General features: G+C 33.2%; 1 protein-coding gene across 4 annotated transcripts in view; it reads right to left on the minus strand.

Moving 5' to 3' along the window:
- The window catches only part of LOC138124486 (protein turtle homolog B-like), a 272,071-nt gene that overhangs the window by 105,471 nt on the left and 150,448 nt on the right, over nucleotides 1-16,152 (minus strand). For all 4 annotated transcript variants that reach the window (XM_069039530.1, XM_069039529.1, XM_069039528.1 and 1 more), the window contains exons 3-5: nucleotides 11,579-11,787; nucleotides 3,058-3,171; nucleotides 2,216-2,419 (exon numbers count right to left, since the gene is read on the minus strand). In XM_069039530.1, the coding sequence (XP_068895631.1) occupies nucleotides 2,216-2,419; nucleotides 3,058-3,171; nucleotides 11,579-11,787 (527 nt within the window). The remainder of the gene's footprint in view (nucleotides 1-2,215; nucleotides 2,420-3,057; nucleotides 3,172-11,578; nucleotides 11,788-16,152) is intronic.

Below are 16,152 nucleotides of genomic sequence, written 5' to 3' on the forward strand. Positions count from 1 at the left end.
GTAAAAACGCTTCTTGGCTTTAGAAATACCAAATTTTAGGATTTTGCTTTAATGTTGATTCTTTTTCTACATAATGCATAATGAGTCTTTTCTCTCATGGAATTGCCGCACTCGCCTGCGGTCAAATTTCCCATTTGTAAAAAAAGTACTACTTTCTGCACTTGTTGCATAAATTACGATTATTTGGTTACGTTTACATAATAAGCATCAAAAATTACATTTCTATCAAGTAATGAAAACTCATATTATTATATTTTCTATTATTTATTTTTTTTATGTATCTGCTATTTATGCAACATCCAGATCAAGCAATGAGACAATGAAATATCAAGGGAAAGCGATTCCCCTTAGGCTTCACATCCGAGTAGTAGCTGTGCCCAGGGTAGCTTAACTTCTCTTATTGAATAATAGTAATTTGTATTTTCACCGTGGTAGGGGCGCCATATTATTATTATAAGGGGGCACAGCATGGAGGCCGGATTTATTTATCATTACGGAAAGAAACATGCTTCAACCGTAATCTTGAATAATGTAATTAACATAATAAAATAGCTAATTAGTGTAAACAGAAACATATATTTAAAAAACCAATTAAACTGGATGTTAATATAATACTAAACAATGAATTTACGTAGAAATGTATTCATCAAAATTAATTAGTAAAGGTTGTTACAAATTATCATTCCGGGTGTACATTTGTAACAATTGTCATTAGTTAATTTAGTATTTAGTATCAGAAGTACACACTAATGAAATTTCCATGAATTGGAGCAATTGTACTCGTATGTACTAAAATAAATAATTTTAAATTATGAATTGCAAGTTTTACAGTCAAGTAATTTTTATGGAATTATTAAATAATTATTTAAAAATGTGTTCGCTTTGATCAAACGATTGAGGTTATTTTTTATATTTAATATCACCTTCGACCTTCTTATTACTACACTTACCAAAAGTGGAGGATCAAATACGTTTAAAATACCTCACTGAAATTAATCTCGATAATATTTACCAGGTACTCGATGCAATAAGAATTACAGTCCCAAATAGTAATTAAATTTCTGTAATAATACAGTAAAAATACTTTGAAAAGTCTAGTCAAAATGCATCCAGAACTCTACGGAATTCGCACCTGTGCCGCGAACCGAGGCGATGCCAATGGATATAAAATATTCTCAAAATCGGTCGTGTACCTAAATTCATCAACTATAGATTTTTATTGAAATATTTTATTGGTAGAGAATGTGGTGTCGGTTGCAGAGCTTTTTCGATGTTCATTCTTGTTGACAAGAATATTGTTGAAATCATTTGCAGTGATCTTTTAACTTAGTTGCTCTTGGTTTCAAATTACACATTAGATTGTGTTTATATCATAGAAAACCACTAAATAAATGTATTGTCGTTGGGAATAGTTTAGCACGAAAGTGGCACCAGTAATGTGCATGAAATGAATTTAATAAATGAGAAAAATTTGACTTTCGTTAATGATCCAGATAAAATCGTAAGCACGCCACCAGATCTTATCGAATTTAGCACATTATTTAGTTTATTTGAATGACTACCAAACGTAAAGTCATTTCGGGCAAGCACCACAACTAAAATTACAACGAACGGTCATAAATTGGGCGCGAATTTCAGCGAAATCTGCAAAAATCTGCATAACTGCAAACAGCAAATTGTAAATATCTGGTGCAAAGCTTCGTTTTAATTTGGCATCGAATGAACGCGGCATCCGCCGATTAATAGGGCGAAATGTGTGCGGATTAGCGCACCTGCACTCGATGCAATTCGAATCCTGCAAGGATCAGGACATAATGTGAAGCGTAAACAGTTATTTTCAGCGGTCGTTCGCCAAATGGAAAGCACACAAAGCTAATATCGTCAAGAAAAATAAACTTCCCGGCGCATCCACCAATTTCGTAATCCTATTTTCTCGTAGTATGGCAAGCCGTTTCGAATTGTAAGCCGCGCCCTCGTCAGCTTATTAAAGTAAAACAGTATGTTAATTTCGGCGTTGTTTATTCTGCACAGGCGAAAGTTCGAACCGCCTTAAGACATCTGTAATTTGATACAACAAGTTGGTTTTAATGTCGAACAATTCAGCACTCCATCTTTCATATCGAGGTTAAAATATTCCGGGCGAAATTACCGCAGAGCGCGCTCCGGGGATGGTTCGGCTATGCTGCATGCGAAGGAGAAATCGTGAAAGACTTACGATTTATATCGAGGGTAACTGAACTAGAAATGGGGGCCACTAGATTGTTGTTGGATGCTTGGCAAGTAAATACGGTGTGAAGATGCTTCCTTTCAAGCTTTTCCAGGTGGAGGATATTTCTGACTCGACGCTCCGATAAGTACTCGAAAGAGTCGTCGAGGAGAGCATTCTCTTGCCACCATGTCACTTTGGGCGGAGGGCGACCTACACACAACGAAAATTATTATTCTTACAGTATTTCTAAAATACATTCAAAACTAGATTTAAAATGTACAACGCTGTATTATAATAAATATAAATATACTCTTTCAACCCACTGATTACTGTGCACTAATGAAAGTTTTACCGGATGCCGTGCGGGAAAGTAAATAATGTAACAAAAATAAAAAGAGAATTAAAAAACCAAAATTTAAATTTTACTGTTTATGTAATTGCTAAGAAGTTTGAAAACAATCAGCATCCAATTCTGTTTTGATTTTGAATTGAACCTATTATCACACAAGTGATTAGAAAAAATCGATCTGTCTCGATACGTCTTTATAATCCAATTGCTGCTTAAATATTTTTCTCACTATAAAATTTGAAATTTATCTCATTCCTAAACAAACGCTGGAAATTACTTCGCCTTAAATAATGTTGTAGAATGACGAGCACGAACAGGAGACCATTTTTTTGTGAATAAAATAATAATGAAAAGAGCGGAAACGAGGAAGCACGCGGAAATAAAAAAATTACAAAGCCAGTGGCTAAAAAATGTACAGTAAAAACGCACAAGTTTACTGAATTAGGAGCATCCCCAGAAGGGTTCTCTGGTAGAATTTAAAACATTTTATTTGACTTACCTCCAGTGGCGACACATGTGATGTTGATCGACGATCCTTCGTTGTACGGCCCTAAAATGTAGTCCGAGATGTGAACTCCTGTCTCATCGAGAACGCTCAGTTGCTCAGGTGGAACTGTAACGTAGATTACAATCTTAATTAAAAACTGATCCCACTTCTCTGGAGAGACTCTCCAACTACACTTAACTGCGATTAGGCTCCAGACGGCTTTTTTTGGTGGTAGTTGAGAGTTAGAGTAAAGTAAATTGCGAACATGCTAATATATGAACAATAATCAAGAGCTCTTAACACAGCGACGCTCTCCTTCGTCCTTAATTCTAGTAAAAAACGAGTGGAGTAATTTTGTGTAGTTAGCTTTAATGATGAGTTAGATTTGTCCTTTCCGTAATTGCATAAATTTTAATTTATGAAAATAAAAAGTCTGTGGATATTTTAAAAAGCAACAGTGTGAAAATACTCGTAAATCTAATTTAAACTCATAAAAAACTAAAAAATAGATACATAGTGAATTAAATGCTGTCAAGCCAAGTGAGCGATATTCAGTTGTATCGGGTGTTCATTTAAATTTATCCTCGACGTTGGCGTTGAAGAGTCAATTGTGAACGCACCACTCGTCAGTCTACAGACTAAAAACACAAACAACACAAAACTGAGGTTAGATTTCAACAGCTAATCCGTGATCTATAATCCGTGGTGAGTTCACAGTCGACTCTTCAACGCCTACTTTGAGGATACATTAATGAACACCCGATGTATACTGTTACATTAATGATTCTTTTTTCAGCTTTGTATGTATTTTTTGTTAATATCATGATCAAATAAACATAAACAATAAAATATATGTTGTTACATTATGGATTTTTCTTGTAGTTTTTCATTTTTCATAAATACCAACTTATAATTTATAAACGCGTGTGTAGGGTGTGTAGGTGTGTCATTCACATAATTACGTAAAAATATATTTAAATAAAAATAATTTTTTATCTCAAGAAAATATTCACTGAAAAGATCCAATTTTCGCGTAATATGGAAATGTAGAAAAACTAATAAATTTTACTGTTTCATAAAAATAAGCATCTCAGGTAAAAAAGTAAAATCCATCCATTTATTTTTAAACGAGTTCCATTTTTAAAATATTGTTATTTTATTTTCTCCAGAAGATGCTACTTCAATCTAATCCATAAAGAATAAAATTTTAAGTAGCAACGAAAAAGTGGACAAGATAAAAACTGTTCTAGGGATCGTTGAAATCTTTATAAAACATTTCGCGATTTATTGTAAAACTAAATTGAACGTACAATTAATACAAATATTAATACCATTAATAATAAAATAAACAGTATTATTGGTGATTTGTTTTAACAGTTAACTTAATTTGATTATTACATTGCAACGCAATGCATTTTGACAGCTTTTCGCTTGGCGCTCGTCATTTGTTTCAAAAGATAGTGTTCTTTTTTTACATTTTTTCTTATTTGAGGTTATACTTGTGATACATTGTTGTTTTCAAAATAAAGATCTCTATCAGAATTACTAAAAATGTGTTTATTCGCATTAGAAAAAAAATATTTTGACAGTTTGACCTTGAAGCCCTTGGGGCTTTACGAGAATTTAGTAGGCAATTTTGTAGCCTATTCACAACCATTTAATTTGGTGTATAGATAATTAAAATCCTCCGATAAATAAGGGAGCTATGGACTCGTCTTCTTTTTTGAGGACACCTGTATGTATGTAGTAGCTTTTGCCAGCAATTTTGTTTGCGTATCCCTTCGAGGTGTCTTCAGTAAATAGACCACACTGTTGCATTGATAGACTAAGCAGTGGAAGAATGAAGGAATTTGACAACCCCAATATCAAGCTGAAGCCACTTAGAATCGACGAAATAAGTGAGGAGAAGTCACTATACCCAGATATACTGTGCACCGATTTATCGTTCCGCAGCTTCCTGGCGTGATATCGTGATAAAATAAAGTGCAGAACACAACAAAGAATTTCTTCTTCCCAATCCACTTTGTTCGAAGAAAATCGATGCACTTGTTTTTGAGTTAAGTGGACTCAAACAAAGAAACATACATTTGATTCTTATTCTTATTTTAATACATTGTGAAAAAATATGAAGCTTCAACCGTAGAACATTCTTGTCATTGCCAAAAAACAGTTTCCACCGTCACGTTTCAACTTGTCATCACTTTGTATTTTTTTTGGCGTAGTAAGGACCGCTAACAGAAGAGGTCCTGTCATCGCGGTCATCACCCAAATTTCTGCATACATACGTCATCATTCATTTACTTAGTGCTTCCCCCATTTTCTCGTTTGCATACCAGCGAGCCTACCGGAATTTATGGACGACAATTAAACCTTGCGCAAATATTCGTCCCGGTCCGTCGGACGTAATAGATGCAAGAAGTGAGAATTCGCTTTGTCCGCTCGTTAACTAACTAATTTCGGCCGGTAAATTCGGGTTTCCGGTAGAGATTACATCTGTTTGTGACCTAGCACTTAATCTTTGAGTATGGCCATCTTATGACAGGTCGTGAATTACCGAGGCCGAAACGTAAGAAGTCGCCGAGATCTAAACTGTCATCGCTGAATGTTTGCTGCTAGCGGGTCATAGAACACCACAAGTTCAAAGAGAATTCAAATTACAAACCAGCTTGGATTTTACTATCGTGTTAGCACACTTAGCGTTATGAGGGTTGATAAGACCTAGACAGTAGGGGATCATTTCTGTTATCGTAACGTTTTTCAAGTATAGGTGTTCTACTATGCACCCGCATCGAGGTATATTCACTGGTTTATCTAATTGCAGCCCTAATTGTCAGCAGCCTCAAAATTAGCGAAAGTGGCCGCAGATTATCATTTAACTATACTCTGGAGATTAACTGTTTGTAAAAAAGTGAGTAAAGTTTTAGATAAAATTTTGTCATTCTGTTAACAAGAGATGCAATTGAACAAATTTTAAAGTGTATCTTCTGAACCACTTTCTTTTGTCGTACTTGCCTTTGAATATAAAGGAATAATTGAGGAAGCAATTATGTGAAAAAATACTTATATGTACAGTGGCGAGCACGGAATTTCGCACACATTGGACATTTCACTGACTTAATTTTATTAAAATGAGATACCTACTGGCGGCAGTTTCGTGACAGTTTAGGTGAAACATCAGTCATGATCACATATATCATGCGTATCCCACCTCATTATTGATTATAATGACAATAAAGCTTAGACTAGATAGTTTTTTTTTAATGACGTACAAATTGGCGTGCGAAATTCCGTGCTCCCCACTGTACGTACAATATTGATAAAGGACTTTTTTCCGTTTTTAGAATTACGTCTTACATTACGTAATTTGCACAAGCTGACTTATACAGGGTGTTCCAGGACTAGGGAATCAAATTTAAAGGGAATATTCCCTAGTAGTAATGGAGTTGAAAAACAGTTCAAGCAGTGTTCGTTGAATTTACCTAAATTCAAATTAACAGCGACCTTCTGACTGGTCAACTTTAATTGTTAATTACAAAAAATCTACTACACTCTGACCATTTTTTTAACGCTATTGCTTTCATTTATCACCAACGAAAGCGCACTCTAAATCTGATTCGCGAGTTCTGGGACACGCTGTATAATTCGAAACATTTGAGTGATAACTATAAGGTTACTGCAAATTGGCAATTAAATGTTACAGTCCCACACAAAATGAAAATATGAATTAACTATTTATAAATCAAAACTAATTATAGGATTGGTTCTTAGTAGCAATTTTTGTGCAAAATTAAACATAAAATTCATTCCCTCCTTCTACTAGCTCAATAGAAAGCACCATCAATATATAATGTGAAACTCTATGGCATTCGTTTGAATGCTGTAATGACATACTTTCCCGCACTAGTGTACCACTCGAAGGGTTATGCATTTTCAGATGTCGTATTGTATTGTAATATGACGTTACGATACTTCTGTTTCTAACTTCATTGTTGTTACTCAGCTACATTACCATATCTGTCATTACTTGACAAAAACAAAAATTCTTATTTACGAAATGGCGGTTCGATTAAATGTTGGTAATGGTGACTCCTTCATATAGGAACCGTTCTGTAACCAAAACCATTTTTGATTGTCACTCATGACAACTGTATTAATAATGCAATTACGACTGGATTATTCAAGTTAAGCCACACGTTTTCAAATTTTTCACAGCTTCTCTTGATCCTACATTTATTGAAACCGATGCTGTTACAATCTAGAGGATATTATTTCCATAAATTTGACTGAAATGAAAAAAATATTGTTAAATCGTCAAGTGAAGTGAAAAAGAACTGAACAGAGAAAAAATTCCACTGATATATGATATACATTCTTGCGAAAAAATGGATCGCAGCCATCAAATGGGGAACCCCAAAATAAGAATTTCTCACCCCGGGACGTGTGAAATGCGAACAAAAGCGGAACAATAAAGAAACGCATGATATTACGCAGTGATTTACCCTCGTCGTAATGTTATAAAACACACCAACACTACTGACGAGATTGTTTAAATTTGCTTTGACAGTTGTAAAATTTTTATCGACGGCGAATAAATTGCACAATAAAAAACGATGCGATACTGAAAACTGATATCTCCTTTAACTAATAAAATTCGACGTGAATTCGCGATGGATATTGAGGTTTCAGTATTAAAATATTCCCTTGCGATATTTCCCATCGTAAAATGTTTATAGGATACACCGATAAATATGTAATTTGTTTATGTATATTTAGAAATTCTCAGATCTAGTTTGCCTCGAATCGGACTGACTTTCAGAAATGGATTTTTTGGTGCGCTTGGCAAAGACAGCCAACTGTGTCGCGTTTTAATCGTTTTATTTGGCACATTTACATACAGTAATGAAACTGTTTGCGAAATGATACATTTCGTGTATCTGTGACAGAATCCGCATCACAAATCATATCAAGTTTTGATGGAATTTGCCGTCAAAGAATGTTAAACACGAGTCAATTTTGTTTGGCTAATTTTAAATATCATCAGTCGAACGGGTTGACATGACAGGATCTGTTCCACTGGCCCAATAAAAAGCTCCGCTATCGGGACGACACAAATAGAAAAACGCGACAGTCATCGACATGCGAGATCTTCAAAGGACTAAGTTTTAATCACGCGCAGAAAGAGCTTTCACCGAAGCTAAACCAATTTAAATTTATGCCCTAAATTCGTGCGACATGTGTATATTTTTCCGTTTGGCGCTCGCCAACTGATCTCCTTTTCGCCCATTCCGGCCAATTAATTTAGTAATGGTATCCTGCGGGATCTCGTCTTTCGTTGGTGCGGTTTTTTCACGAACGGCTAAAGCCTGCGGGATATCCTGCTTTTTTATGTTTCTGTAGCAATTATTCCGGACTGCCTTAGATGCGACAAATAGATGGATTGAGATGAGAAATGGGACGGAAACTAAGCGAGTTTCAGCGATTCTCGTAAATCAGAATTAATGCCAAGATAAATTTCAGCCGGCACTTTGAATCATTTACGCAGTCGATGTGCACAATGGAATAAGTCACCTTGACTCGAGCGGCTACTCGTCCTTAAGCTCCCAAAAATTAATCAAACATTTTATAAATTCAAACATTTTTCAACAAACACATCAGTGATTACTGATTAATAATAGCACGGGCACAGTAAAATTTTATCGGCCTGTGTAATCTGTAGACAAAAACATGAAACATGAAATAAAAAAATGAATTTTAAAAGTAAGCAATAACGCATCCAAAATACGAGTATGCAGGGTTATTAGTTATTACAAATAATTTTAACATTGTAGTGAGCTGTGGAAATCTGCCACACATAGTTCTGGTGCACCTATACTACTAAACGTAAATTGATATGATTATCTGGTTGCCTAAAGACAAGGGGTTTTGAGATAAACGATTCCAATAGCAAAAGTATAGACGACACAAAAATAATAAATTACAATTTTAAAAATGGCCAATAATGATAACTGGAGTAAGAGTAAGAGTAAGAGTGAGATATCAAAAGTCACATTTAAATTCAGAAATTGACAAGTGTATGCCTATAAATATAAATCACAATCAACTACCATGTTAGAAACATTTGTTAAGTATGCAATTCGGGTGTAAAAATCGGTAGGTTTTGCTAAACATTCGTTGCAACCGAGAGTGGAGTAGAATTAGTAGACGCAGTGGAAGCAATAAATTTCATTATCAAGGTAAAGATTTTGTAAGTCTGAAATTATGAGTTCTGCTCGTGTTAAATGTAGCACATAATAATAAAGATGACTAGTCATTATGTTTCTTTAGCGCTATAGAAAAGAGCTGTTTTCCTATATTACTCCCGTTGACTACACTGATTACAGTACTGATTACTGTTATTTTCAAAAACACTTGGATGGAATTGCTAAAAGTTGACAAATGTAAAATACAAATAATAATGGGGAATTTTCTGGATAATAGATGAAGATTTCGTCAAATGAAATAAAAGAACGACTTTACTGAAATAACGTAGTCAACTACTCTGATTGATTTATAAATTCGTGAAGGGATTTACCTTTGTAAATAAGAAAATTGAAATAACATGAGCTTTGGCTGGTGAGTTAATCGTTTATTTGTTCTCCTTCGCAACTAGATTTATGCATTGCAAAAGCACTGGTGCAGTTTATGGATATTTAAATATCAAGTCTACATGTCCCGTGGACGAGTTTGACATTTTGTAAAGTCTTTACAGCATGAACTCTATAAATCAAGGTTTATAATTTTGATAGCGATTGAAAGCCATATTTTAGCATCAGTTTAGTTCTCCGGGCACCGATTAAATTAAATTGTTTATGATACATTTTGTTACTCCTTACAAAGCTTCTTTCAGTTTTTAATTAATTCTTAATCGAAATTAATTCTATCTTGTTGAAAATATTCTTTGTTGTATTTATCCTTTTTCACGGAGGGTTTAATTAATTTTCTTAAAGAAACTAATTAATCTCGTTTGAAAATAAGTCGCGGAAGTATTTTATATCCGTTATGTAGTATTAAGACATTTAAATTATCCTTTAAAAAATGAGCCAGTTAATAAATGAAATAAACTAAAATAATTCCTCAAGTAGTAGCTTTGGTCGTCAATGTCATTTTAAAATTTCACAAAAGAAAATTAACAATGAAATGTTTTTAATGAAAGATTCCATAAAACTTTTCTTATTCGATGTCAAAACTAACACACACATTCATTGTTATTGAAAATTTGTTACATACTGCTTCCTACCTGCAGTAACAAATAAAATGTTATAATAAATTTGACAGCAATGTGATTTTGTCCTTATAAAATTGTTACAAATTCATTGAATCAATAAAATTGAAAAATTCACAGAAAAATATTTTAAAAATCGCAAGTGTCAATACAAAATGAAGTTTTATGTGCTGAAGCTGGTAGTTTGGCTGTCGAAAGAAGTGCCTTACTATGACTCTAGCAAACGCTCTGAACAAAACCCGAAATTATTTGGTTGTCAACCCGTTTTAATTTGGATATATTTTGTAAGTACATTTTACAATTATGTGCAAATTTCTTGATTAAATCTTATTTATTTACTTTAGCTTTCAATATGTCAGATTCAGAAACGAATTTATTAAAATTTGTGTTAGGAATTTTAAAATGATTTAGCTGGGTTACTTTATCTGCCGCTCGTGAAGTGACACTTTAGCATTATCAGTCCAACAAGTATAATGTCATGTTTTACTGACGTTCGAAGAAAAAATAATTTTCTCTTCATTACTTAATAAACATTATACTTAGGGTTCTATATGACCGCAAAAGTAGCAAATTAGTAATTTTTTTTTCGAATTGTAACTCTATTGACTGTACACAAGTCAACAGATAATTTCTAGAGAATAGAAACATATTAAAAATTTTATCCAACACTTGTTTATTATGAAGTCATAATAATGCCGATTTTGCATATATTATGAGGTCTATAAAACACTAGAGGACTTATGAACCCATAATTAAACTGTTTTTATAATTAATGAGTTTAGAGAGAATTGAACAGTATTGAACGATGTATTACATTCGTGACTTATTTGACTTATAAGACACTTGTATAATAAATAGCTATAATGTACAAATGTGCAAACATTTAACGAATGTAACAGAAGAAAGAAATATCCTTATTGTTTTTGTTTATTTATATTAAACAGAATGTTTTTAAAAATAACACAAAACTCATTTAAATCGTTGTACAATAACGCTCTGCAAAATTTAATTATCTGAATCGCAGCCCAAAGGAAAGGCTTGTTGTCATAAATATTTACTCTTCCCAAACATTAATTACACTGGTCCTTTATTTAGTTTTTTGAGCTCTCGGAGCTTCATTTTTTCATTAGCTTGTTACAGCAACTTAGTTCGGCTTGACAATATGATATTATAATACGTCTAGTTTTCATGTCCGGTCCCGTGAATATCGCAGCCGACTTAAGCCTTACTGATCTGTGTTTGGTTTGTAAGACGATTAAACGATAAACTCACTGATGATGGTCAAGTTGACTTTAATGTTCCTTGTAGGAGTTTGTTTAAAGTCGACTCGGCAGTGATAGATTCCCCCGTCGCTGTCTCGGACGCTGTCCAATGTAAGTTTAGCTGGATCGTCCTGATAGCGGAAGTAAGCCCGAGCTCCCAGGACACTTTCGTCATGCCAGTGCTTTCCCTGCTCTGGCGCTTTATCCCTCGCGTCAAACCTGCAAGTAAGACCAAGAAGTAGATTAGCGAAGCAGAGGCCCAGACACGAGCCACGACACCACTCACAAACCATCACACATTATTAACATAACACGTAAATTATAAAATAACATACAAGGGTGCTAGAAATGGTCGGCATTCTCTCAGATTTGGATAGATTTAGTGAGAATATAATTCATGTGTGACATGATCCCTTTTCGACCATTTTAATTGGGTGAAATATGGTAGTAACAAGATATCACGGTGATAATATAAAACAAAAGGATCTATTACCTTATTTTGATTGGTTTCTAATGGTAAATTGTCAATTGTGACAGCTAAAAATTGCTAATAATCATCAATAAGTCGGTGCCAAAAAAAAAACACAGTTAACAAAAAGCAAAGCCAGTGGTATCTGTTTATGGACTTAAATTTCCCACATTTATTCATTCGTTATATCCATTCATCAAATATAAACTCATGATGTGATTAATAATCGATGATGCGACTCGTGAAACCGGAGCAGCACATTCAACTCATTCTACGAGCTCGCTAAATCTAAAGAACGATCACATTAATTTGTAATCGAGTCATCCATGGATTTGAATCCGTATGTCTTTTCGATTGATATGCCCAGATCTAACCTGTGCTTTAAGCTGTTTTTTGTTCAAGAAACGACATACGATTTCGGATTCATGGATAACTCGAATACAAATTAATTTGATCGCTCGATACAACTCGGTACATATCATTCTTTGTTTTATGTCTTGTTTTATAAGTAACATTACAAATTTACTGCGAGGTTATCCAATAAATTAGTTCTCATTTTCTCTTGCGCTTGGCGCTTTTTGTGTGTATTATAAAAACATTCCCATTTTAATTTGTGTACGTGAAAAATAGGAAAAATAGGAATAGTCTGAAAAACTTGTTCGCTATAAATTTCCATCGATAAAACACTGAAAAAATTAATTTACGTTCGACCGTTGTAATTATTTGAAGCCGAGCTGAACCTGCCTCACCGGGACATTTCCTGTTGTTTCACCTGAATATAATTATTCACAAAACCAGTTCCCCCGTTACCGCAACTAAACCCGATCGACTATAATTAATTTTATTTCAGGTTCGCTCGCTTTTAAGTAATTTCGCGTGATTTGTTCTATCTTGATGTTGATTGCTTATTAGTTTTTGTTTATTTCGTTTGATAGAGATCGAGTCGGTTGAATAAAATTCCCGGACAGATCCTTCCGCAGATACAACTTATTACGTTATGTATTTGGTAGCGAATTGATTTCTTTTGTTAGTGACCGCTTGTTCTTTACGATATTGGAGACTTGCAAATGGCTTGTTGTGTTCAAACAGCAATAACGCGTATGCGAAAGAAGGTGTATTTTTGCCGTCTGTTTGTTTAACAAACATCTTTATTTACACTGCAGCCCGGCCAGTTTTAAAGGAGCTCACCGGGGCTGCATTGCAGGATAAAATGGAAGCCATATATCCCGCAGCACGCCATAGGCAATCTTAACTTTTCCACTAGTTTTGCCGGAGACCGGGTTTGCTTAATAAAAAAAAATTAATAATTGAATATGTTGCCCAAACTTACTTTATATGTATTAGAATATTATTTTACTAGAATACGGTTGAAACTTTGTATGCATAAAGTTAAAGTGGGAAAATTGAAATTTTTTATTGCTTAAAAATAACTTAGATAATAGTTGGCAACTAAAGAACTGCCTAACATCGCAATGGTGGTACGTCATGCATTGTTCCTGATGTAGACAGTAACTGAAAAATGATGGATGCTTCAGATCAGACCTGTAAGGCAAATAGGAGAATCTTTTTAAAGCACTTCAGTAGCGTTTTATCAATATTTTAAGTATTTTAATTAATAGTAAAGAATTTGTGTGAATGTTAAGAAATATAAAATTACTGAAAGAATTATTTTTGAAAAAATTGTGCCGTTTGGTAACAGAGATAAAAATAAAAAGAAGAAACAGGAAGAAATAAATCTTTTTGTATTTGTTGTTTATAATAAAAAATAGATAATGAAATTGTGTCTATAGGACTTACAGGCAGAATAATTCTGACCCTATCACGAAACAATAATTATTTATTATACAAGATGATAAAATTGTATTTTATCGTCGTGTATAATATTCCATTTTTTTCTATAGCATTTGTCTTTTATTATTAAAACAGTTTTTTAAAAATCGTTACGAATCGAAATCGTGTCAGGTTTTAAAATCTCGTTAGTATGACCGTTGTTAGTGTAATAAAAATAAATAAATAACTTTGTCTATCCTTGCTGTTAAAGTAGCACTTTATCTACCCTTGCGGTTAAAATGCTACTTGACCTTTTGATTTGAATAGATAAAAGCACATTTTAGCATCTGCTATAGAAAAAATATTTGTATTTTAACTTTGTTTACATAAACTGAACTTCATCTTTAAAAACAGTCAAATTTTTTTGTATAATAATAATTGTAAATAATAAAAGATGCAAACAATTTGAATTGGTTTTATTTTTTAAATTATTCCTTTACACAAATGCTAAGCTCTTAAGGTTGAAATGATCATTTTAATCACCGTAAGATGTGTTAGTTAACCGACTCGACCCTTGGATAATTAATATACTCTGGCCTTTCCAGAACCGTACTTATCATTTTCATTACTCCTTCGTGAAATGTTATATTATGAAGTAGAACATTTGTTGGGATTTAATGATGAATTATTATTTAAGCACAGTGGTTAAATTAGTTTCTAAGTGTTCCATTAATGAAATTTAAAAATAATTTAAGCTCACTAGTTTACACAATTAATATACCTTCATATTACTAGCTGCATTAGTGGTGGATAATAAAAAGAAAAGGAAATCACTGACAAAGGTGGAAAGCGTCAAAATTCAATTTTAGTTTTGCAGATACTGAAAGAGTATATTAAAGAACGAGTTTTATAAGGGTTGATTTACCGCCAATCCAATCCCTTATAAAACGAGTTTTTTTGTTATTTTTTAGAATTTGCACCCTTGTTTTAATTTTTAAATAAAAAAATTAAATTTTCAAATTCTAGGGAATTTTGTATTAATTGGTAATTCAAGGTAACGGATGCAACTACATCTGCAACAGATGTTAAAAAGTAAAGTTTGCACATTAATATTGGAAGTTTTTTGGTGTAAATGACAATGATACACTGAAATATTGATAAAAATTTTCTGAGAGATCTATTAAACTAAAGTGCTTTAATATATGGCATAAACAACTCCAAATTGAATACAATAAAAGACCTATTATTCTAAAAAAAATGAATGAATTTGCAGAAAAAGCACGAAAGAATATGAGTTAAAATCTCAAAAATTGAAATTTGTAATGAGTAATGACATCTGTATCAAGTTGCAAACATAAATTTTCAAATATTGCTAGCAACTGTCAAAAGCAGACGCAAGTCATGTCGACTTCTTGATTCGGACTAAGCTCATCGAACTATAATTAAAAAATGGACTGTATGAGATGGTATGTGTGTTCTGAAGAATATTACTAAAGAGAAAGTTTTCCTTGGAATATTTTGAATAGGTAGTTAAATAAAACAGAAAATATTTTTGATCTGTTTGCATTTTTGCAATGTAAATATGAGGGTTTTAAAGAATGGCCTAAAGCTTTTGTTAGAAGTAGAAAATGAAAAGATGAACCAAATCAATCTGAGGATTTTTAAAATAAAATCGATAGATTTTTAAAATTCGGTGTCCATGGATTGGATTGAGTGGAGCATTAAGAAGAGAACAACTGCAGGATTATAAGGAATTTTTTTTAACTGCAACACTGAATATAGAAGGACTAAAAATGCTGCTAGTTGCTGCAAAAGAAGCTGGTAATAACTATTTGGAATTCACACTTTTAGAAATTTTCTAAAAATGATCGCTACTTTTCGTAATTCGGAGACATATACTGGTCCTTGCCTTAGGATGTCTTCTGTTCCTTCTTAACAGGTTTAAGGGAAATTTTTAAACTGCCAAACGCCAAACCGAAAAGAATTTATTGAAAGCTCCACTGAGAATTAAAAAAAATCAGGAAATATTATTAGTAAATTTTTTACCATTCCGGTGTCTGGTATTAATTTGTCCAATTGTGTGTCAAATTCCGTGACAAATTTGAATACATTTTTCAAGATTTTGCCTTCATCTTTTGCTTCTAATTGAGGAATTCTCTTCTCGTATCAAGTACCATAATTGATTCATTAAGTTACCCACTCCGAAAAAATGTCATTTCGATATCTCTAAATTGATGCTCCATTATTTTCATTATGACACGCCAGCATATAAAATAATTAATTATTCTGAAAAATTAGATAAAATCTTACCAAACTATTCATGAGAGCAAGAGGTCCGCAACTAG

This window comes from Tenebrio molitor, chromosome 2, assembly GCF_963966145.1.
Source record: "Tenebrio molitor chromosome 2, icTenMoli1.1, whole genome shotgun sequence".
Taxonomy (NCBI): domain Eukaryota; kingdom Metazoa; phylum Arthropoda; class Insecta; order Coleoptera; family Tenebrionidae; genus Tenebrio; species Tenebrio molitor.